This window comes from Aptenodytes forsteri, unplaced genomic scaffold (genome assembly GCF_000699145.1).
Source record: "Aptenodytes forsteri isolate BGI_AS27 unplaced genomic scaffold, ASM69914v1 Scaffold55, whole genome shotgun sequence".
Lineage (NCBI taxonomy): Eukaryota > Metazoa > Chordata > Aves > Sphenisciformes > Spheniscidae > Aptenodytes > Aptenodytes forsteri.
Window position 1 is genome coordinate 5,595,149 of NW_008796063.1, and position 22,379 is coordinate 5,617,527.

Consider the following 22,379-nt stretch of genomic DNA (forward strand, 5'->3'; position numbering starts at 1 on the left):
TTGAGAGGAACGACTGGGACAGATCCCCAGGGTGGTCGGGGCCATGGGCTTTGTCTATGATACTGGGGGGGGAAAGGAACCACACTGGTATTTGAGAAAGAGTCTGTTCTTCCCCAATTCTTCCCACTGGCTGTACAACAGGCTCATCAGCAGTCTTGTGGGTTTCAAAGCTCTACACAGCGTCCCTAGGACCAGCGAGACAGCTCATACACTTCACGTTCCACATGTGCTTGAATGCCTGGCTAAACTGGCATCTAAACAACAACATGAAGGTCCGAGAGACACCTTGAACCCCTACGTCTTTATGTAGACATATATGGTTACATTTAAACACAAGAAATTTTTTTCTTCGTGCTAATCCTCCAGAAAACCAGTTTGTTTCCATGACTATATATAGCACTGGGATTCTTGGTCTATTTTGCAGATTTTAACTAGAACATGACTTCTATTCATACAGACTCCCATTATTAATAAACCCACAACGGCCACATATAATGTAGAAGAAATTTATTCATACCGTAATTCTGTCCCATCATCCACTGCAAATATTACAATTATCTTTAAAATGTCATCGAATATCATTTTGTTCCACTTAAAGCGTAGGAATCCTGGTGTCAAATGGTTACACTTCTCTTGAGATTACTTATAACAGAAGCATAATTCAAATGTATTTTCCATGAGCTGTAAAGGTTTAAAGCAAAGAATCCGTGTTGTGTGTGTGCGCTCGAGTAACTTCTAAACAGTGAGGCTAATACTTGGTGTTTAACAAGAAATGTATCTTGCATATTATGCAAAACACAATTTTTTACCAATACAACAGAAATGCAATAGGTAAAAGAACATACATGAGTGACTGGTAACCTTTAAAAAATATTTCTTTTAAAAATTGCACAAGAGAATACAAAAACAGTGAAGCAAATCAGAAGTTTTGCAAATGCATATACATTTATCTAGATATATAATGGGGGTCTGCCTATATAAACGTACGTGATAAAAAATGCAAGGGTGAAAAATGTGAATGGTCATATTTAATAACATGTGCAAGAAGCATAAGATAATCATAATAAATAGGAGCAACAAATATACACTGACAGGACCACTGAAAACACGCTGAAATAAATTAAGCACCTTGAAGTGATGAGAGGAGTCTGAAGTCGAGAAGCAGCCAGCTCTGTAAAACCCGCTGTGGGCAGCTACTGGAATATCGGGCCCTCTTGGTGGGAATCGATACGAAAGTCCCAAGTTAGTTTTTGTTAATTCCAAAGAAGAAAGCACGTTGCACATCAGTAAGAGTAATTTTAGCCATGTTCTTCACTAACACCTCTAGTTTCAAAAGGGAGATTGCTGCCTTATTTCATTGCGTAACCTTTGGCATGTAAAAGGTACAGAAAGTTTGTATTTACCCAGAAGAGTGCTATCATAAAGAAGAAACCTAGTTTTGCCACAACTGAAAAGCAGGCGGTGCTGTTCAGGGTAGCTGAGATGCAGACCTTTGCTGCTGTTAGCAAAGACAAGTTTTCCTTCAAAGGAAGAGCTTCCCAAAGAAGAATCTAAAAGATCCCACCCTTGAGGGCTGCACAGCAGAGCAAGGTCTGGATCTGCAGAAAGCTCCATGCAAGAGGAGACCCGTGTCTAGGCAGAGCAGCAACAACTGCCAGCGAGGCTGCACGCACCTGGGGGGACCTGGGCTCTAGGAGCTTGTTGCAAGATCCTGGTGCTTTTTGTTATGCGATACCTGTCTTCTGGAGGACAGGCAGCATTTTGAAGCGTGTATTTGGCTTTCAGAAAATCCTAAAAAATCCTAAAATTTAGTCATACGCTAAAAGAAAGGCATTTGAATTTAATTAAGTGGACCTTATTAAAAACAAACTGCTGTTGTTGCCCCTGATGTACACCTGGCACTATCTATTCAGCTTGTCCTATAACATTCAGAGAAGTGGCTGAGGACGCTCTGCTGCAGATAAATACGTTTTGAAGCCCACTTAATTCAGCACAGAAGTTCCTGTTGACTTTTAAGGGATCTAATGCAAACCTTCATTTAAAAAAAGCTGAGGACAAATAACATAGGTCCTAAAGGCTCCATCTGAATTCTTACAAACCACTGTCCCATGACCTCTTCACCCAGAAGACTGGAGCAGGCTGTTTGGCTCAGCATATCCTACAAAGCAGACCTGAAAGGCCTTGTAACACGGAGGAATACGGCCCCTGTACCTAAGTCACAAACAAAATGACTCAAGAGCTCTACTTTTCCCTGGCTTGCCGGAACGATCAAAATCCTCCTCCAATCTTCTCTCTTAAACTGCGCGACTGTCACTCGCCCTGTGGGATTTCGGAAACCTCCAGTCCACAAGCAGTGAAAAGTCTTTTACAAGTGACAGGCAGAGGGACATCGCTCGATCAAAGAAGCTTGACAAAAGGTGAGTAAGACCAACTTTAAAGATAATGAGGGAAATAGAAATTCGTATGTATTTTAAATAGTTAAAAACACAGTTTTAAGCTATATGATCCAACAATAGGTAAAAATCTTTCCTGCAAGCCAAGAGCCTAATCTTCCCCAAAGCTAGTCTTGTCCAAACAGTTGTCTTCCTACTTACATAGTACATGAGATTTGAACTGACATCCAGTACGTGACATAAACAGAAAAAATACACATAAAATGCACACCTTTTATTTTTTTCTTCATAAAGCTATGGAGCTGCACAGAGCAAATTTAAGTGCACAAGGTCACACAAAGGCAGCTTTCCAGAAGGAATCATTTAGACGGTGAGCGAAATGAAACTGTTGTATCTCTGAATGTTTCTCTTGAGGATTTCGGAACAAGGACCGAGCACTCGTTCAAAGCGGGGCCGATCCAGCTTTACGCACTTCAGGGGTCCGCGTGCCACCACCGTAGCGGCCCGGGGCCGATTCAGCAGTAACGCTATCTCACCTGGAAATAGGGATAAACACGCTGTCACACGCCCTGTGCCTCTTTTTCGGAGGGTGCATATTCTAGCTACCATCCAGTTGCTTTGGTCGTAGAACATCTCCCTTTATGTATCTCTTGATAGACACTCTACATAATTCTGTTGACAGTACAAATGCATTACACATGCATAATGCATGCGTGTAAAATGCCTTTGAAAACAAATGCTTTCAGACTGTTTTGCTGATTCTGGATCTGTCTCCTGTCAGCTACGCTGGTGTAAACCAAGGAATGGTTTCAGCTTCACTGAAATCTCTCGGTATCGCTGAAAGCAGCAGCTGACCTACACATAACCCCCCACTTGTAAAAGAGTAGAACGTTAATTAAGACAATAACTACTTGATACAACTCCACGTGCCTGTCTTTCTGAACCATACTTAAGCTGAATTTTCTTACCAAAATAATCTGATGGACCGAGTCTTCCGACTTCGATGTACTCCTCGTTGTCAGACCTGCGCTGCAGCACAGAAGCTGTGCCCTGGGAAGAGAAGTGCAGAAAGTCAGTTGGCTTTGCTTGAACCGGTTATGCTTTAAAAAGTATCGAGTCCTGAGTATTTCCTTTTGCATGTCACACTCCTTTAGTTCTGCTTTGGGAGAGACGACATTATATATGAATGGAAGGAATTAAAGAATTTAAAAAATCCATCAGTATGGCAAACTTGATTTCTCTCTTACGAATTGTTTGGATGCAGACAGATTCAGCTCACACAGAAGAGAAGAGGAACGGGACAGAATTCAGTAAATCCTATTGAACTAATGCAGATCACGCTGTGCAAATGTATGCTTTGATATAGTTTATAAATATGTTCTGGGTGGATGCAGAACCTTACAAGAGATGCAGAGAAGATTTACATCATGAGGAATAAAAATGCAATTTTCCCAGTCGCAGTCTTGGGGCATGATTTTGTAAGACAGCAACTAGAGCTGATTCCTCACCTGATCATCCACTGGATCTATTGCTGAAATGGTTGGTAAAGCGAGTTTTTAATGCTTGTTGCAACAAAGGGTGATTTTTTTTAGTGGCGTTGCCCGCTTGTGGCCTGTAGTGATCTGGACACCTGCGAGTCAGTTGCTGGAGAGATGGAATGTGTCTTGTCTTCGCTACCCTTAATAACTGCTGTACTTGACACGTGCTAATACATGTCAAAACTCAGTTACAGTCTACTTAAACCTTCAAAGAGGTTTTACATGCAGAAATATTCTAACCTGGAGGAAATCTTAAATTATTGTGGCATAAAGCTTTTGTAGAGGAATTGAGAAGGTATCTGCTTTTTTGGAAAAAAATTACAGTAACATATGAAATTATCTTCTGAGTCCAAACCAAAAGCATAGGGAAAGGCAAACTGTTAACATATTTTGATTTTAACCGAAATTAAAAAGATTTTTAAAAGCCAAGATTTTTAAGTAGACTGGAGAGCCATTTTTTGACAGTGCAGTTGGAGAGCATCAACGTTTCGACCTTTTTTTAAGATTTTCAGCTCGGAGAGTCATACGTGAGGGCTGATCCTGCCCCAGCCAGGACAGGGAAGGGGAGGAGGCACCGTAATGTGGACTATGCTCAGAAGATTGATGCCAGTTATCAGAAAATATCACAGCCCTCACTCTGCAGTTTAACACCCAAGTCTTGCATTGCTTGGCTCGTCGGCGCTGTCGGTGCCTGTAACCAGCTGCAGGACCACCCCAGCCTGGAGCATGAACCTCCCCCCAGTGCAGAGTATTCAGTGCAGAGTCGCCGGCTGCGAACACCTTGCAGCTTCCTTCCACCAGAATAAACTTGTGTGCCTCAGGGTATGGTGGGGGGCTTGAGGAGACACTGAGCACCCTGATACACCTTGGCTTCAATGCAGTTAAAGGCACTCAGCACCCTGCAGAACTGGCTCTTCACCTTTGCACTGCATTTAAATACACCCTGTAGTATCCCAAACATGGTCATTGAATTGCAAATCTGAAGAGGAATGCAAGGCTGCTTCAGGTCTGACTTTCACTTTTCTAGGACCTGGGGCCCCAGGAATAACCAAGAGCGGTAGAATATCCACTATTATGTAACAAACGATCATAATTTGCTTTCTTCTGAACAAGCACAACTAAGCTGCTGTAATACTGTTGTGTTGCATCATGCCCTTTTTCATAACAGGGTTATTTTTAAGCCCATATACTTTACAAATTACCAGGCTGCTCTCTAGGTTAACTTATAATACACATAAGTACCCTTATGTGCTATATAAATGAAGGGGTAAATCTTATTTCTGCTGATGCCAGGAACCAGAAACAAAAATCAAATAATGGTGCAAGTATTGTTTGATATATACTAAGCATCTGATGGTTTTTATACAGACTTGGATGTACATCAAATTAATCTGACACATTAGAAGTTATAATTTCTCATTTTGCCCATTAGCAGCAACCTGTGCTTAGTATAAATCCCTAGATATCAGACTGTCAACACGTTACATTGGTCACGACAATTTACCGTTCCACCCCATCAGCTACATGCCGTATCACTATTACAAAAATACTGAAGAAACACCAGGGCTGTAAATTCAGGACCGTTTGAAAACAATCACAAAACCCTTCTCGGCTTCAATGCTTTCACTCTTAGTGTGCCAGGCAGCTGATGGCAGAAGATACAGAACCACGTGCTAGGCACAACGTGCATGAGCAAGGGCACCTGAACTGGGCAAGGTTGTTCAAAAATAAGCCAGACACACAGGGAATCGTTAGTTTTGGTCTTTTGTGGGGTTTGTTTGGGGTTTTATCTACCATTAAAACATGCCATGCACATAAAACTGTCCACAGCAAGTGTAAGGCTATCCACAGAAGTAACCGAAAGAACTGGATGTAAGAAAGTGATTTGGTGCCTGTCAAGTTTCCAGCAAAAATTCCTTATCCTTGATATAACTAAATTGTTCCGCCAAAGCTGCTGTTTTCCAAGATGTTCCAGTAAATCTGCAAGGGCATGAAAATGCAAAGATAGTGTAATGAATTTTGTTATTCACACTTACTGCAAGTCTTCAGAACAAACACACATTCATAAGCAGCATTATTGGAAATACCCCATACAGGCAATGATGCATATATCAACCTCTCTCTTGCCAAACTTCAGATCATGTGCAGCTCACTAAATTGATGCTGTTCTTATTGCCTGTGCAGTGTAGACAGATCAGCTTCAGAATCGCTTCCAGCCCCTGTCCTCCTCTCCGTCCCCATCTGGAGCCTGGCAAAAACCTAACCCCTTGACCCAAATAGCTGTCTGCAATCCATGTCTCCAGTCTCTTTCCCAAAACTATTTTTTAAAAAAAACTTTTATTACAGATGTTTTATTACATAAAACAAAAAAAATCCCCAGAGTAATCATATTGACCGCCCAGGTCAAACAAAGAAAGGACACAATTCCCCACTGCCCACCTTGAGCATGTTGCCATAAAGGTAATCACAGTATCAAGCAATATTGCTTTCATCTCCCCAAGTGTCGGCTTTTATTGTGGCTCGTATTTTTTTGACAAGGTCCATATGATATAGGACTCCAGTAAGTCAGTCTTCTGAAGCAATTTCTTCCAATGTTCCACTACAGTCGGCCTTTTTAATCCAAGAAACACCATGATATCTGTTGTAGGAGGACAGATGTGTCTGGCCTCCACAATAAACACTTGGCTTGGCAGGATAAAGCAATGCATATTCCAGATACATATTTTTCCACTCTTGTTTTAACAGTCACATAGGCTTTTCCCGTTGCCCAGTGAGAACAGGTCTATCACGGAGCAAAAGAAGTTTCCTGAAATCCTGACAGCGAGCACCCAGATGTAAGATCTGATTACGCCGTTTGGCCTCTCGTTGCACAAGTCACCAGCTCCACAAGTACATCCTGGAGCATTGTCAGAGTGACCTTCACGGGAAGACTGTCCACACCATGAAACAAAGAAGACGTATTTATAATTATCTGTCTGTATCACCTTCACTTTGCGTGTCTTATCTCTGGAAACAACGCTATTCTGACTGTATTAGAGGAAGACTCCAATTGTAAACGACCAGTGTAACCAGGGCAAAAATAATACAGAATAAAATAATACAGAATAAAATACGACAAAAACAATCCCTTATTACCCATATACTTAATGAAGTAGTCATACTAAATTAATTCGGTGCTGACCCCTGCCCTTGTTCCCATCACAGGTTTCATGGCTGCATTTCATTTTACTTTACTTGTCAAATCCTTCCGATGCAGTTTTTGAGCTTTCTATCTTCCTTGTGCTTTAGCAAACCCTACCTCTTATAAATGATACAACTGAATAAATGTACCTCCCGGGAGGTACAGGCATTATCTAGCAAGGATTCAAGGGGCTTATCACTCTCACCCCAAAAAAGCATTTGGTCTCCGTGGGAAAGATTTCCCCGTAAGTGGCACACAGAACTTGGCAAGATCAGTCTCTCTGAAATAAACTGCACGATCCTAGATTTGCAGGATCAGGCTGTTCAGTGCTGCTCAATTTAAAACACGGTCTTGTACCCTGATAGCCATTTCAGCCTCCTACACCACCGAGCGAAACCTACAGAGCACGGGCTCAAAGACTGTCAAGAAGTTTGACACCATTTAATAAATCAGGACTCTGCGATGATATTAAACTGAACGCAGACAGGCATGTCTTTCTGCTAGCAGACACTTGGGAGTGAAATGATGATCTTCGGTGGATCCAGGAATATTCCCTTTCAGTCACTGGGGAGTGCCTGTATTCCCAGGAACCGATATCATTAACCTTCTCTCCTCTCCTCCAAGTAAATACGGGCATCTTATTGCAAAAACAACAAGAGTAGCGGTTCCAAAAGCAATGTGCCATCACCACCTCTCTGCCATCCTCACCCCACGCACCTGCTCACTCCCTCTATCACCGCTCTGTCATGGTGCTGAGAGTATTTATTCGTGTCTTTCAAATGCATCAGCAGTTTGTTTTGTAAAAATTTATGGCTTAGATACGGCACCATAATTTAAGATATAAAAAATAAATTAAGGTTTATAATCCATGAGCTCCCATCCTCTCCAAAGTAATGAGATTTTGATAGATGTTTCACTTTTAAACTATCGGACCAAATGGATGAGTGAGACATCCTACAGCGTAAAGGCAATGACCCATCTGGATCAACATTGAGATCCCCAGGCCCTTATCCTGCATGTACTTTTAAGCACAAATTGCTTCAGGAGCCCTATTTTTATACTTAAGTATGAATCCTGTAGCCAGCAGTTGGCCTAAGTAGCCTGGCTGCAAAAGGCAAGTGTTCATGATGCTAAAAACCAAAATCCTGTATTTTCTCCTGTATTCCAGCTCAGCGGATCAGATGGGATCATTCCCGGGCAGCACAAGGCAAAATGTGGTGGACAGTGATGCGTCCCCGTTACCTCTGGGTGGGACAGGCTGTGCAGTATGGTCCCTCACCAGGGGCGGTGGGTGGGAAGGGAAATTCATCACTGTTTTAAAAACTTTTTGGTTCAAAAGTCGATCTTGTTGATGTTTTGGTTTTGCTGGTCTAACCTCCCATTTTAAAGATATAGCAACCAGTAAAAAATATAGTGAGGCTCCATCTGTAATAAAGGACATATTTATCATTATTAAAATTGAAGAATCTTTATTCTACCATGAGTGTATGCAACGTCAATGTCTATGTCCTTTTGATACACTAAGTACACAGAATAAATTTCTGCTTTTTAAGGAAAAGAATTTTAATTTTCATAAGCAGGAAGTTACTATTTCTCTTTCCATTTTTATTTCATATTTTTTTACTTACTGCTTTTTAAAAGAAAAGCACGGAAGACAGTTTTTTCCCTCATGCCCTCAAAATGTTACATTTTTATCCTAGTTTTGAGCTTAGAAAGTTTTTCTAGCCTTTTTGTTTTCTTCTTCACCATCCACTAGAACAGAGCAGCGCAGTCTATAGAATTAGAGATGGAAAAGGTCAGGCCAATCCATCTGCTATCTGCTATAACCCTATCAATTGCTATGTCTATAGAATTAGAGATGGAAAAGGTCAGGCCAATCCATCTGCTATTGCTATTAACCCTATCAATTGCTATTATGAACATACCTTTGCTCTTTCTCACTTTGTTAATCCGCACACTCCATAATTCACACATTCAAAAGATAAGTTTCCCCTCACTCCACAGTCACACAAACCCTCATTATATGTCGCTATTAAATCTTTGCCAAGTTACTACAAAAGACGAACGAAGAGGCTGTGAAGCGGTGTAAAACGCTCCTGTTCACACGACGAAGCAGACGGGACTGGATGTAGAGACTCCCATTGGTTTTAATGGAAGCTACAGCAGATACGAAATGAATTGAAAGATCTTTCACACAGTATGATTCTGGGAGTATTTTATTTAATTGCAGGCAAGACAAGGCTTGTGGAAGTGATATCTTTCATTAGACCAACTAGCATAGCTAGAAAAGGGAGGAGAGCTTTTGGGCACACATGCCTTTCCCCAGGTTGGCTATTTCTCCGGATATCTCTAACAAAAGATACCATTCACCTACAAACACTGTCTGGGCAACGTTCTTACACCATCATAGCTACAACCATGATAAGTTACACCTTATTTGGTCATATCTGCCCACTTACTGGTTCATGCATGCAATTAAATCATTCATAGAGCATCTCCAAATCATTACCTTAAATTAAGGAGAGTCAAAAGCTATAGGTCCCGATGCTACAAAACTCCTGGAAATAGTGATTGCCTAGTGAATCTGAGAGACCTGCTAAGATCTGCCAGCTAACATTTCACCCTCCACTTTAAAAAATGGTCATTTAAATCAGTTTGGTCGTCTGATGTGAAACCTCAAGCAACTTTGGTCCAGTTCAACAAACTTTACTTTTATGACTACCATTTATGATGCGCCTGTTGTAATGACCGTTGAGTGGGTAAGGGCTACAAGAACAGACCCCAGGTTTGCATTGACTGGAAAGGTGGTGGTTGTTTGGTTTGCTTATCTCTAGCAAGTGAGTTCGTTTCTGCATCCATTAGGGTTCACTGCAGATTACAGCACAGAGATGAGACAATGCCAATGCCCAAGTCAAAACCATGAGGTCCTGACAGCTTCAGAAAACAAATATACAACATTTTACGCATTCAGCTTTTTTAACTGGGCCGTGACTCTGGAAATCTTGAGTGCCACTGATTTCAGCGGATTTTCAGAAAGCCAGCACCTTAGGAGTATCTTTAGGATTTATCGTGCGATGTCAAACGAGCTCAAAAGGCAACATTATAGGGATAACGGGTGCAGCGTGGTACCCGTGCAAGCTCCTTGAGAGAGAGCAGTGCTGCAGAAAGTGCCTTTACACTGCAACAACCACAGTGACAATGTCTATGATTATCATGACATAGTCATCACAACATTATAACATTCATGCATCATATTCTTATTGGCCATAATTGTCAAGAACACTAATGCACACTGCAATCTAGCAAAGATGGAAAGTAAATATTACTACCCAGCTGGCACAAATCCTATGTATTACCTCTACAGCCACGCTTGATATCAAACAATCTGCAGTTTGCCGTGTGTACCAGCTATATCACACCTGCATAAGACTACTCTACGTATGTCTAAACTTCCACCACTTCGGCTACCTAGGCACATTTATGTTAGTTTAGGAATAACATCCAGACCCGAGAGAGAGGAACAAAGCTGTCTAGAGCCGTCACCAAAATAGCCACAAACATAAAGGTACTTTTAAAAATGACAATCAATCATAAACCACGTGTAGCTTAAAACAGCAGAAACAACTGAGCCACAGGGCATTTCCTAGGGATATACGAGAGGCCAGGGTTAAGGCCCAGACATGACTACACCCAGCCCGTCATTAATCACCAGGAAACGCCTTCGCCTTGATCGTTTACTATTTAAAATCGTAGATGTTTGACATGGTAAGACCTTTTCAGTCATTTGTTCATCCTCCTATTGCAGTATCTCAGACAATCTTCCCCTTCAGTGTTTCTTTGATACAGTCTGCATTAAACTTGTGCTGTACCTAATGTATTCCCCTTGAAGTAAAATAAATGTTTTTATTAGATGGAACAAGACAAGATTCAGGCGGAGAGAGACCAGTAAACGTAGTGAAAAGCCCAAAGAAGCAGAATACACTGCACCAACTGCAATTTGCTTCATGCATGGAGAGCCCTGCAATACCTATGTGAAACAAAGTGGGTTTTGCAGGAAGAATAAAAAATTGGGATTTTTTTCATTAAGCCTTTTCTGTTGAAAGGCTTTTCAGAATCACGACATGAAGCTTTATAGTCTTTTGACTTCAAAATGTTGCCCTTGAGCCACAGCAGCAGAGCTAACATCAGGCTAGATCATGCAGGTGTCTGATAGAGGCGTATCCGTGTGTTGGGGGACTCAAGACTTCATCCGCAGTCATCGTCATCCCCCATCATCAGATGGGGGAACACCACGGTGGCCTCTGTGCTCCCCAGCCTCGGTGCCACGGTAGTCCCGTGCTTCTCTTCCATACCACCAGTTGCCAAGTGGGACTGGGAAGCCTGGGAGTGAGGGGATGGTGACACAGGGGTAGGATACCAGCTCTGAGCCATGGGAGGAGCCCCTTGCCTGGGGCGTGATCCTCCTTGGCTAGTTGTCCTGGCTCCATGCCCAGAAAGCTGGGAAGCAGTTGCACCACAGCCCAGCCTTTGGGGTCCCTCTGCATTGTTCTCTTTACTCCTTTTCTAGGATTTTAGTTGCCCCTTTTATTACACATTCAGTCCACCTGCCGCAGTGGTGACGAAAAGCAGATCCGCTCAGTAAAGGTGGGCTCAGATGCCGGGTTTTAATGAATCATCTTAGTGATACTTGGCCTTGACTAATCAGTAGCTTCTGTGGGAAAACAACTGAATTAATATTCATCATGGTGCCAGATTTTAAAGACCGTCTGTGCCAAGCGCTGTGGATTATTGGCAACAAGGCACTGTCTTCCTCCCTCAGACATGTCAGCGTACAAAGCAGTAAAAGTCACAAAGGAAAAAAAATGTTGCATTTTAGAGATTCTTTCTTTCTACAAAGCTAGCCATTATCTTGACTCTCACTGAAGCCAGGAAATGTCCACTGAGGCAACATAAAAGTGACTCTATAATGGGTTATTCATCAACTGTTCATTTTTGTGACCGACCTGACAGGGCTCATCTCCTGGAAGCAGACAGTGCAGAGCGCTACCACCTACAGAAGGGGCAGGGTCGAATGCACAGGAGAGAAAACAAGAAAACAGTGCTGAACCTCCCTCACCCTGCCCACAAAATCCTTCCTGGTGAAAATTGTTTTTAGCTGTTAATGTTGTTTTACGGCCCAATTACTCCTACCACCATCTGCTTCTTTGTGAAAACATTCTGTAGATACTGAAGTAACCAGACCAAGCAAAAGGCTGAGACAGACATTGTCACTGAAGTCTCATAACTAATGCTGTGACCAGGGCTGGGCAAGCAGCTGTGGCCAGCTAGGGCAACAGCTTCTGAGCAAGAAATAAAATTTGGAGCAAACTGGGAGAAGGAGAGAAGGGAGTTTATCACAGAGATCAGGAATATCCCCCATGGAAAGCTCTCTTCAAGTCCTTTCAGTTGGCGAATCTTGTGTATTCAAAGGACCAAATTCTGAAATTCAGAAGAAAAAAACTCATGCGTTCCAAGTTGCCTCTTCCTGAAGCACACTGCGGAAAGCCTTGCACGCTCCACAAAATCCACACTACACAGCTAATGAATGAGCCCTAAGGAGCATATTCTTACTAGATCTGCAGTCATCTCAACGGTATCTTTGCAGAGGAGGGACAAAAGCCACCCCAGTAAGGGACAGCTTTAACATGATCCAGAGAAAGGGCTGAACTGCAGCAGAGATTAGGAAATTCTCCATTCCTCTTCCACCAGGTTGGACACCACTATATTTCAGGTCTTGTTTACATTGCAGTATTTTTGCTTAAAGACAGAGAAGTATTCCTCAGGTGAGCCTCAGGACAGAGCTCCTAGCTCCTGAGACAGCAGATGCCTTTAATTTCAATTTAGATTTAACATGCCTCAGGCCATGAAGTTCTTGGTCATGTTGACTAAGTGCTTTGAATCAGGGCTTGTGAGCTCGGTTTCAATGCCAAAAGAGCTTATAAGGATCCTGAGAACCTCCCGAAAACCTTGAGGGGTAAACAGCCTGTGCTGCTGTCCTTACTCACATGGAGAGGTATTTCGTTACCTGGGAACCTCTGCTGCTTTTGCAGACTTCCACGGTAGGAAGACGCTACTGGACAAGACTAAAGAGAGAAGAGTCAAAGCATCAGCCATACCGTAAAGCAAGTATTAGCTAAATACAAAGTCACGGGCTGTTTTGAAGATGGAGAAAATCTAGCACTCTGATTTTTATGAAAATTCAAATGGAGCATGTATATATTAAGAATGAAACTGCCAATTACTAACTTCAGGTTTTACTTCTCTGCACACCAAACGATCTCCCAGTTTTCCACGTATCCTATAGTGGTAAGAGGCCAGGGTGTGTCTGTATTTCCAGCATAAACTTCAATTTTATGGGTTTACAAATCAGATGTTTTAAATTACAGCTGAATGAGACTGAAGACTCCTACACAAGTTGTCATGTCAAAAGTGAACTGGGGAAACATTCATACACATTTTTTTGCGCTGGGTATAGCATGTGCAAAAGAGAGGTTATGAAAACTACTTTTAAGCCTTTGAGAATAGTATGGCTACGCTGCATCCTCCCGCTGGTTTGGATTCAAGACCTAAGTTTACCAACATCCCAGCGACACAGAGTAACACAGCAAGTCCTGCATGTACCTCATGATGCTGGCATAAGCAATGTTCTCAGTCGCAACGTCCTGGAAGACCACTAGCATATCACTCCTCAGCTGCCATTTTAGCCCTTTGGGACTGCTGGTAGCATCATTCCTGGGACGGCTTTTATGTTACAGCTAAAGATCAGCAGTTCTAGGGCTACTTTCCAAGAGGAGACAAATCCTTTGAACTATGTAGCCAAAGACACTGCAAATATTCCTTTAGCCAGTAAATAATCTTGGATTTTTATTATTTGCCAACCTTCGATTTATGAAAGACTTCTATACAAAAACAAGGGAAGAAATAAACAAATTTCAGTCAGCAATACAAAGTGCAAGTGACTTCCACATAACCTGCAGTTAAAAAAATAACACCCATCATTTTTTGGGTGGTGAAATTTAACATAAAGGCAAAAGGATGGTCAGTTGATGTATTAGCCTGGGATTCTGTCCATAGGGCTAACACTGCTTCTCTGCCTTAGACCTTCTGCGAGCGAAATCATGAAGGTCCAGACCTTCAAGGTGCCTAATTACTGTCGATTGTCTTCAGCAGGAATGAAGAACTATCTTAATTCTTGTGCCTGTGCTTCAGACCACAACATGCAATGTGGAGGTTGCTTCATGCACCTCATCGCACAGGTGTAGTGAGGATAAACCCCGTGAAGTTCATGAGATGTTCATGTAAGACAGATAAGTAGCTAAGATAAAATGAGCTGGTTAAAAGGCTACCTATACTATATACCACAGTCATTACGACTCTCAAAATTATGTGGTCATACTCCATGGATATGCCGATCCAGGTGAGAATTTTTTTCCATAACAAAATATTGGCTGCGTACATTGCTTTTACATTGGTTTCCTACCCATCAGACTTCTTTTTAAAAAAGTTTTATTTTCATAATATAAAAGCTAGACAATCTTCATGGTGTTGGAGAAGGATGATGCAACAGGACTTAATTCTGATTGTGGACTCAAGATTGAGTCATGACTGGGTTTGACAGTATTTTTTTAACTGTACATTTTTAAACTATTATACATTATTCTCCAGTCTCTGGGTTCATAGCAACTCACAGAATTTACATACAGTTGTCCTGGTTTCTGCCACAAACGAGGAACAAAATCTGCAAAGTTCTAAAATAGACTAGAAATATTGGCTAATCTGAAGTTTCACAAAATTGTTAAGAAAATGCTCCATCGTACATCACTTCTGAGGTTTCAGATTTTGCTGAATTTACCGTAGGTGACTGCATTGCGGTGGTTATTAGTGGGGCTGGAGAAAGAGTTGGAAGGAAGGGCCAAAAGCGGCAGTCACTGAGAGGTCCTCCATGGCTGGCGGGAAGAAGAAGGGGAGCAGCCAGTTGCTTCCTATGAAACACTGTCCCTTTCTGACAGAGGATAGATGAGGATATGCTCAGGATTGCACGTATATGGATATTGCATGTGTGTGCAGCCCGATCCACTGCCCACGGAAGTCAAAGTTGAACTGAGTTTAACAAGAGCTGGACTAAGCTGATGTTTTAGTCCCTTTGACTCAGCAAAATACTTCACCTCCATCCCTAGTCAGGATGGGACCCAATCACACACCTAACGTTCAACCTTTGATGTCAGCTGGCCACTAAAAATGCCATCCCGAACACAGATGAACTTTGAAGCAGGGCCAATGGAAATGCTATTGCTCCAGCACAACTAGGTGATAGCAAGAAAATTGAATCTGCCTTTCCTGGACGAGCTCTATGGGAAACAATGTCTCTGCAGTTAAAAATAAGTAAAGTACAGCGCCCTCAGTGACGGCTGGCTGTGTTTATTCGGTATATTTTGTTTATTAGGTATATTAGGAGTCGCTGTAGACTGCCTTTGACAAACATTTTCGGTATCAACAAAATCCTGGTAACACTGAGCAGTTCGGATTGTAGCCTTTGAAATGCCTTTTCTAGACAACATTCATCTTCCTAATTAATAATTAATCACACTGTGTTTTTAAAGAGATTATCAGGTGTGATAGCAGAGTGTGCCTAAGGCAGTGACTTCATTAACCATACGGACGAAGTTTACTTTGTAGTTCTCCTGCCTGTCGCAGGGGTAGGAGCCAAAGGGGTCTCTCTTAGGTTAGAAAGTCACAGAGCAACAATTTAGAGCAGGAAACAATTGGGCTATTATTTTTCTTTTTTCTTTTCCTTCTTAAGGAGCTTTTAAATCATAAATCTTCAGATGCTTGTTGTGCAATTTAAGACTCAAGTCGACTTTTCCTACAAAAAGGCCCAATTCTGTGAAGAACGGAGCGCCCTTCTGAGTTAGACCGAGGACCTTCCTCTGTTGGTGCACGTTACCATGGTAGGAAGAGTTTACAAACACTGTTCCACCTAACAAGGCTTTGAACTGCATTTGTGCAGAGACGCTCCATAGCGTGCCAAGAGTGTCAGCGGGGCTGGAAACACTGATTTCACCTACAGGACTGTATCTCAAGTACACTCTCAGCAAGAACTCGCAGCGGATCCTGCCCAGACTGGACCAGTTTGTGGCCCTGACTTGAAATGTCAACAGCAGCATGAAAGCTAGCAGCCCCCCGAGGATTACAGGACTGCTTTCAATGTAATCAGCCAAGAATAGTGCTGGACAAATAACCACCAACAACTAATTTTATTTATTTTTGTCAATCGGGCAGCTCTATGCATTAATTCTGGAAGGACTTCTGCACTATCAATGAAAATGTTTCTCTTATTTGCCAATTTTGCTATTCCCGTTGCCTGGTTTTAGCACTGACGGATACTTTTCCCATTAAGCTTTTGCTCACCTTTATGAAGTGTCATTAGGATTATGGGGAAACAGGGAGGGTAACGTTCTGTCCACAGACTAGACTGATAATACAGGTGAGACTGAAAATCAGATGCCCTGACTCTGCCTCCTCTCTAACCAGCAGGATAATAACAAAGAACACAAATCCCCAGCTTTTTTGAAGTGCTTTTCACAAAGGAGTTGCAGAGGAGGGTGCAACCTGTACCTCCTGTAACTTAGCACTAATCTACAATTAAATATACTAGTTTTTAAAGTTAAAAACAAAAAACTAATGTGAAACTACTTGATACAATGGGTCCGTTTCTCCTTGAATTTTCTCCTGTGAATTATCTTCTATTTTTAGGGCTTTTATTTTTAGGCTGCTGCATGCTATTGCTGGGCAACTCGACCAACTATTAATTGGAAATGTTTTGCTTCTCATGCAGTTTTATTTCTTTGCTTTCTGCACCACTTAAACCAAACTGTCCTCCGAGGAGACGACAGGCTACGGAGAGCACATTTAGAGGACAGTTACAAGCTGTGCTCCTCGGGCGCAGTGTGGCACCATTATAAACCTTTTGCTGTTCCCTCCTCCTACACCTGCGTAAGTTTGTGTCTGTGCATGCATTTTTCTTAAGCCATGTCAAACTTTATGGAGTATTAGGGCCATATGGCAGCAGTTCAGCAAGCTCTCAGTATGCAGCTGAGATTACAAGACTCCCTGAGCACAGTCGGTGGAGTCCCGTGACAATATCCGTGTGCCGTCTATGGTGCTCGGCCGTGTCAAGTAGATCCAAATGATCTGACATGGGGCGGGGTGGGAGCTGGAAAACCCAGCAGGGCACTTCACGGCTGCAGGTCCCCGCATTTTTGACAGCTGCCTTACGGACTTTCTTCGAGGTGCTGTGCCACTCAGCCAAGTTCGAAGCTGAACTTCGGAGAGTGGTACATGATCATAACCGCTATTTTTAATACTATTGTCACTACCTTTCTCAGTAACCTAGACAACAGCAAAAACCTCATTTCTTTCTAGTTCCAGAGCACTACTACACTAGTTTGAACTACTGTTCGAACTGAAGTCAGTGGCAAAGCACGAGTCGGGAATAAAATCAGCCCCCATTCAACTGGCATTTCATTTAAAGGGACTTAACATTTGCTGGGATGTTTAACTCTGCAAAGCTCACATGCCTTTGCAAGCTACCACTTTAAAATGCTAGCTAAAAATATTTGTGTTATCTGAAGTCAGATGAATAAATCCTCCCTACTGCTGGGTACACAGTGTGGCAGTGAACAATACAACTGCAAATTTATTTGTTAGAAACTGTACATCTGTTATGATTTACGCTTGCCAAAATGTAATTCTTTATGGCAACAATTGTTTCATGGTGCTTAAAGTTTTTCACCTCTGTGCCAGGAATCTCATATGGGATAATTCCATGACCTTGGAATCCAGCAGATACATTCCACATCTGTCTGGTCTGGGAAAGCCCGAGTTTGTTGTGTGAAAACCAGAGTGGGAAAATAAGACCTGGAAATATCTGAAAATACAGAAACTGCAGGGCTGCTTCTTTTTTTCTTTTTTTTTAATTACCAGCTTCAAGTGCAGTAAATCAATCTCACAGAAGCAGTTACTTTGCTTTTGTGGCAGACATTCACTTCTGATCCTATCTTCAAATTAAGGAGTATGGTATAAACATTAAAATAATTCTATCATCTCTGGAAAAAATCACAGCCTGTAAATATTAAAACTCAATCTTGTTGAAGGCTGCTTGAGATTTAAATGGAAAAGCACCCAACCTACTGCAAGTAAACATCTTGCTGGTGCCTGTGAAGATTTAGGATGGCAGAAAAACTGTAGCTGTCCTGGAATCTCAGGGTAATACTTTTCTCATTAGACTTCTTAACAAAAAATGAACCATAAACAGCTTTGTGAACAGTGAACTTGAAAAGCCCTGGTTTCCTGTGACTTTTCTGTTTTTCTAATAATTTGGCTGAGCTCCTGCTGCAGCCTTGCTCTCCATGGGGCACTGTAGCATTTTTATGCCTACAGCCTGCACCTCAGTAACCTGCATCCTGCTACAATCTGTGCAACACTGGAGATAAGACAGTGGACAGAAAGCCGTGGAAAAAAGGTTATACCAAGAAAAAAGGAGAAAAGGTGAATGTACTTGCTTGACAGAAGGGGGAGACTAAATATTCTTGTCCATACTGACCAGGATGATATCCTGGTTTAAAGCAGGAATTGCTGTTCTGATCATCACCTAGGCTAGAAGTCTCCCTTTCAAAAGGGTTTAATGGTTGCACTTCGGTCTGCAAATCCTAAAGGTGTCAATTCGCTTATAGACTATGTCCTTCTGCAGGACCAATATACTTAAAAGATGGTATCCCAAAGGGGTGTTGCACAGGAATGCAGCGTTGCAGGCTAACCAGAAATGAATGATTAATTTATGACGTTCATACAAAACTGTGCTAACAATTTTAAATCCATGTGGGAGTCTTGGGTGCCTTAGAGAACCTTTTTATGATAGCAGTCACAAGATCCCACTTGGAACCCATATTTGTGATGCTGGTGCACCACAGCTTTGTAAATTGGTAACTGATTTGTCTAAGGCATGCCATGAATGACATGGTTTATAATAAATGAGTACCTTGCCCAAAAATTGTGTGGCAAAGTTTAGCTTTGTACTACTGGACATACTGTACTCCAAAGGAGGCTGCATTTTGACAATATATGAAATGGCTTCTGCATATATAGCAGCCAAACAAGTTGGCTGCATTTTGAGTGTTTTGGATTATAAGGCCACGAACATCAAAAAACATATGAAAGAAGCTAATGACTTTTCAACATATTGTGACAACAAACCAGCCAAAACTACTTTCAACCAGTTTGTAGAATAATGTGTTCCTGGCGGCTCGCATCAACTCTCCTGCAGGAAAGTTTAACATCAAAGATGTAAACTCATGTGAAATCAGGATTAAAATACAAATCTTAAACTATGTGTGAGCGGGCACAAATACTACTGCAGCGCAAGAAAGAGTTGATACTGGATGTTCATTCTTTAATGTAGAAAAATACAGGCAATTTCCAAACTGAGAAACTATGTTAGATTTATAGTGGAAGGGTGAGGTGAGCAGATACTTTATGATTATGCAGTATGCAGGGTTAATACTTTTCTACCCATTCAAGTTGTAACAGCTGCTCCATCAAGAGGGGGAAAATAAAGGCCCTTGGTAATTCTTAAGCAAGCTGCCAATTTTCCACATGGGATTCAATGGCTAAGAAAATTAGGTTTTCCTAGTCTCATGCTGCGGCAAGGAATAACAGCACACTTAGCAACACTAGTAGAAATAAAAATTCCCTATTTCTGAAAAAAAGTTATATTTCCTAAATTTTTCTTACATACTAAATATCTTATTAACAAAAAGAAATCCCTATCTAATATCTAGTCTTTTTTATTCTGACACCAGTGTTTTGAAGGGGCACTACTTGTCACATATTTAAAGTTCCTTAAGTGTCTAACTGTGTGATATACAGGTGCAGTTGTCTGCACTGACAATTCTGTGAGCATCAGAAGAGAAACTATGTTCATAAATCAAATACGTATTTCCAACACTCAAGAGGAAAGAAGGATGGAATTTTAAGTGTCAGATATTGATAATGAACCAAATTCTGGCTGCCTTGGCAGAGGCACCTGTCCAAAAATCCACAGATAAGGAGCAATTAAAGAAAAACCTGTTGGCCTCTAAGCCATTTGCAATGGGTGCTGTACAAGCCCTTTATCACCTGAGTGGGGCAGGGTCTCTTTCCTCCTAAATCACATCACAACACAGCAGCCTGATGGAGCCAGAGATGTGTTCTGCGTACATACAACTGGATCCCAAGGCAACACAATGATACCAGCTTCCTTACATCCACCTGACCCTCCTTCTACCACAGTGAAGGATTCAGATTACCTCCTAGCTCCTGTGCCACCACGGCCTTATTGCGGTCATGTAACATCTGGCCTGGGATTTGCACTGAACTGTCACCACAGAGCCGCATGTTGGTCATTCCATCTATAGATTTGTGTATGAACACTCACAGCTGGTATTGAAAAGCTCCTACTTCAATACAATCGGATCCTAATGCTGTCTTGTTATTCTTAGTCTGAGTCTCTCTAATGCCTTTTTATAACTTGTTATATCACAGCGCCTAGGTATCTGTATGAGATACCAAGGATCCAAATATTTATGTCAGACAGGGAGGAAAAACCCCGTCAGCATCTGTTTGCAGAAGTGAGATGGTGGAACTGAAGTGTCAGATAATCTCCCAAAAAGATGTCAGCGTTTTCAGCTGCCTGATAGATCTGTCTGCCTGTGTGAGAGTAAACAAGAAAGTGGCTCAGCCATTTGGACTGAGTTTAAGGCAAAACAAAGAACAAATTATCCATTTTCAGATCAGGTCTCCTGTTCCAGTTTACAGACGTCAGTTTGTGATTTCCCCTATAAGTCCCTTTGGGAACAATGATCAATGCACTGTGTGGCTGGCCAGCCTTGTTAAAGTATTGGCAATTTAAACAAGAAAAATCTCATGTAGAAAACAAACCTTCAAACAGTAAAGGCACTAGACACACCTCAAAATTCCTCTGCGTCTTCAATTTACTGGAAATTAGGGATCATCCCACTTAAGACATTTCCATGGAACTGGTGTCTGAATTCATTTGAACTTAGAGCCATTCTCCTGGTTTGAGTGGAGTTAGTTCAGATTTATGCTGAAGTAAGAGATTAAACTGAACCCAAATGTCTTTCAAACAAAGTCTTGATCTTTAACAGGAAATGACAGAGCTGATCAGGGTGCCAACCTTACCTCTGTAATAATGAAGAAGTCATCACCGGGCTCTCCCTGCACAACAATTTTTTCTCCATCTTCAAACTGGACAGGTTCCAGCGCATCAGCCACTGTCAGCCGCTCCCATTTGTCCAGGGACTCTAAAATATTGAAGATCATAAAGCTTTATTATAAAAAGACTCTAACTTTGGCTGAAGATTTGTATCTAAACCAACAGCTCTGCTATGCCTGGTTCTGTTATAAAAGAAACATTTCTTTCATCCAGGCACTTTGCACGAACCTCCAGTTGGGAAACATGAATGTATTTATTCATTGTGTCTTAGACTTTAGTAATCACCCAGATAATAATCTTAAAAGTTGGACAGGAAAAGTTGGCTGCAGTTCCCTATGCCTGTGATCTGATCTGCACTGCCCTGATGCTGCAGCGGATTGGAGCAGCCTAGGAGCTGTTTGGAGATACCAGCGATACGGGAGCGCCAAGATCCTCTCTTACCACATCCTACACCAGATGTCAGAACAAGTCCTACTGTCTTTTCATCAGAGTTGCTCTCAGCTGGTTACCGATGGCCCGCAGATAAGCGATGCAAAAATGCCGATCTAAAAGATGACTCTTCCCCCGTGGGTGAGACCACGCACCACTGAAGCCAAGGGCAAGACCCTGGTAGCATGGGTGGCAGTGGGACCAGAGGCTCAGTATGGATGAGTGAAGTGGCACCTCTGTTTCATTTGCCAGTGGGATAGCTTACAAAGTGTTCTTCTTTTCACTCCCCCACTTAGAGAGAAAAGTTCTAAAACTTCAAAGTAAACTTCAGTAAGAAAATATTACCGGTCTGTTTTATGAGTAATGGAGCAATACAGCCTGGTTCCCGTGCCTTTGTGTCCCATCACCCACCCGCAGCTGCCACAACTTCCCTGTGATACCTACATGGCAAAAGACAGCCTGCACAGCGGCTAGTCCAGGGCTGCTCACTGCCCCGCTGCCTTCCTCCTCCTGCATTTGCTAAGGGATGA

The 22,379-nt window shown here is 42.0% G+C and overlaps 1 protein-coding gene across 1 annotated transcript in view; it reads right to left on the reverse strand.

Annotated features, from left to right (window-relative positions):
- Positions 1-490: 490 nt before the first annotated feature.
- Positions 491-22,379, reverse strand: part of PRKAR1B (protein kinase cAMP-dependent type I regulatory subunit beta) — a 102,098-nt gene continuing 80,209 nt past the window's right edge. The window contains exons 8-10 of the mRNA XM_009286373.1: positions 21,387-21,508; positions 3,362-3,443; positions 491-2,929 (exon numbers count right to left, since the gene is read on the reverse strand). Coding sequence (XP_009284648.1) covers positions 2,757-2,929; positions 3,362-3,443; positions 21,387-21,508 — 377 coding nt within the window. The 3' untranslated portion in view covers positions 491-2,756. The remainder of the gene's footprint in view (positions 2,930-3,361; positions 3,444-21,386; positions 21,509-22,379) is intronic.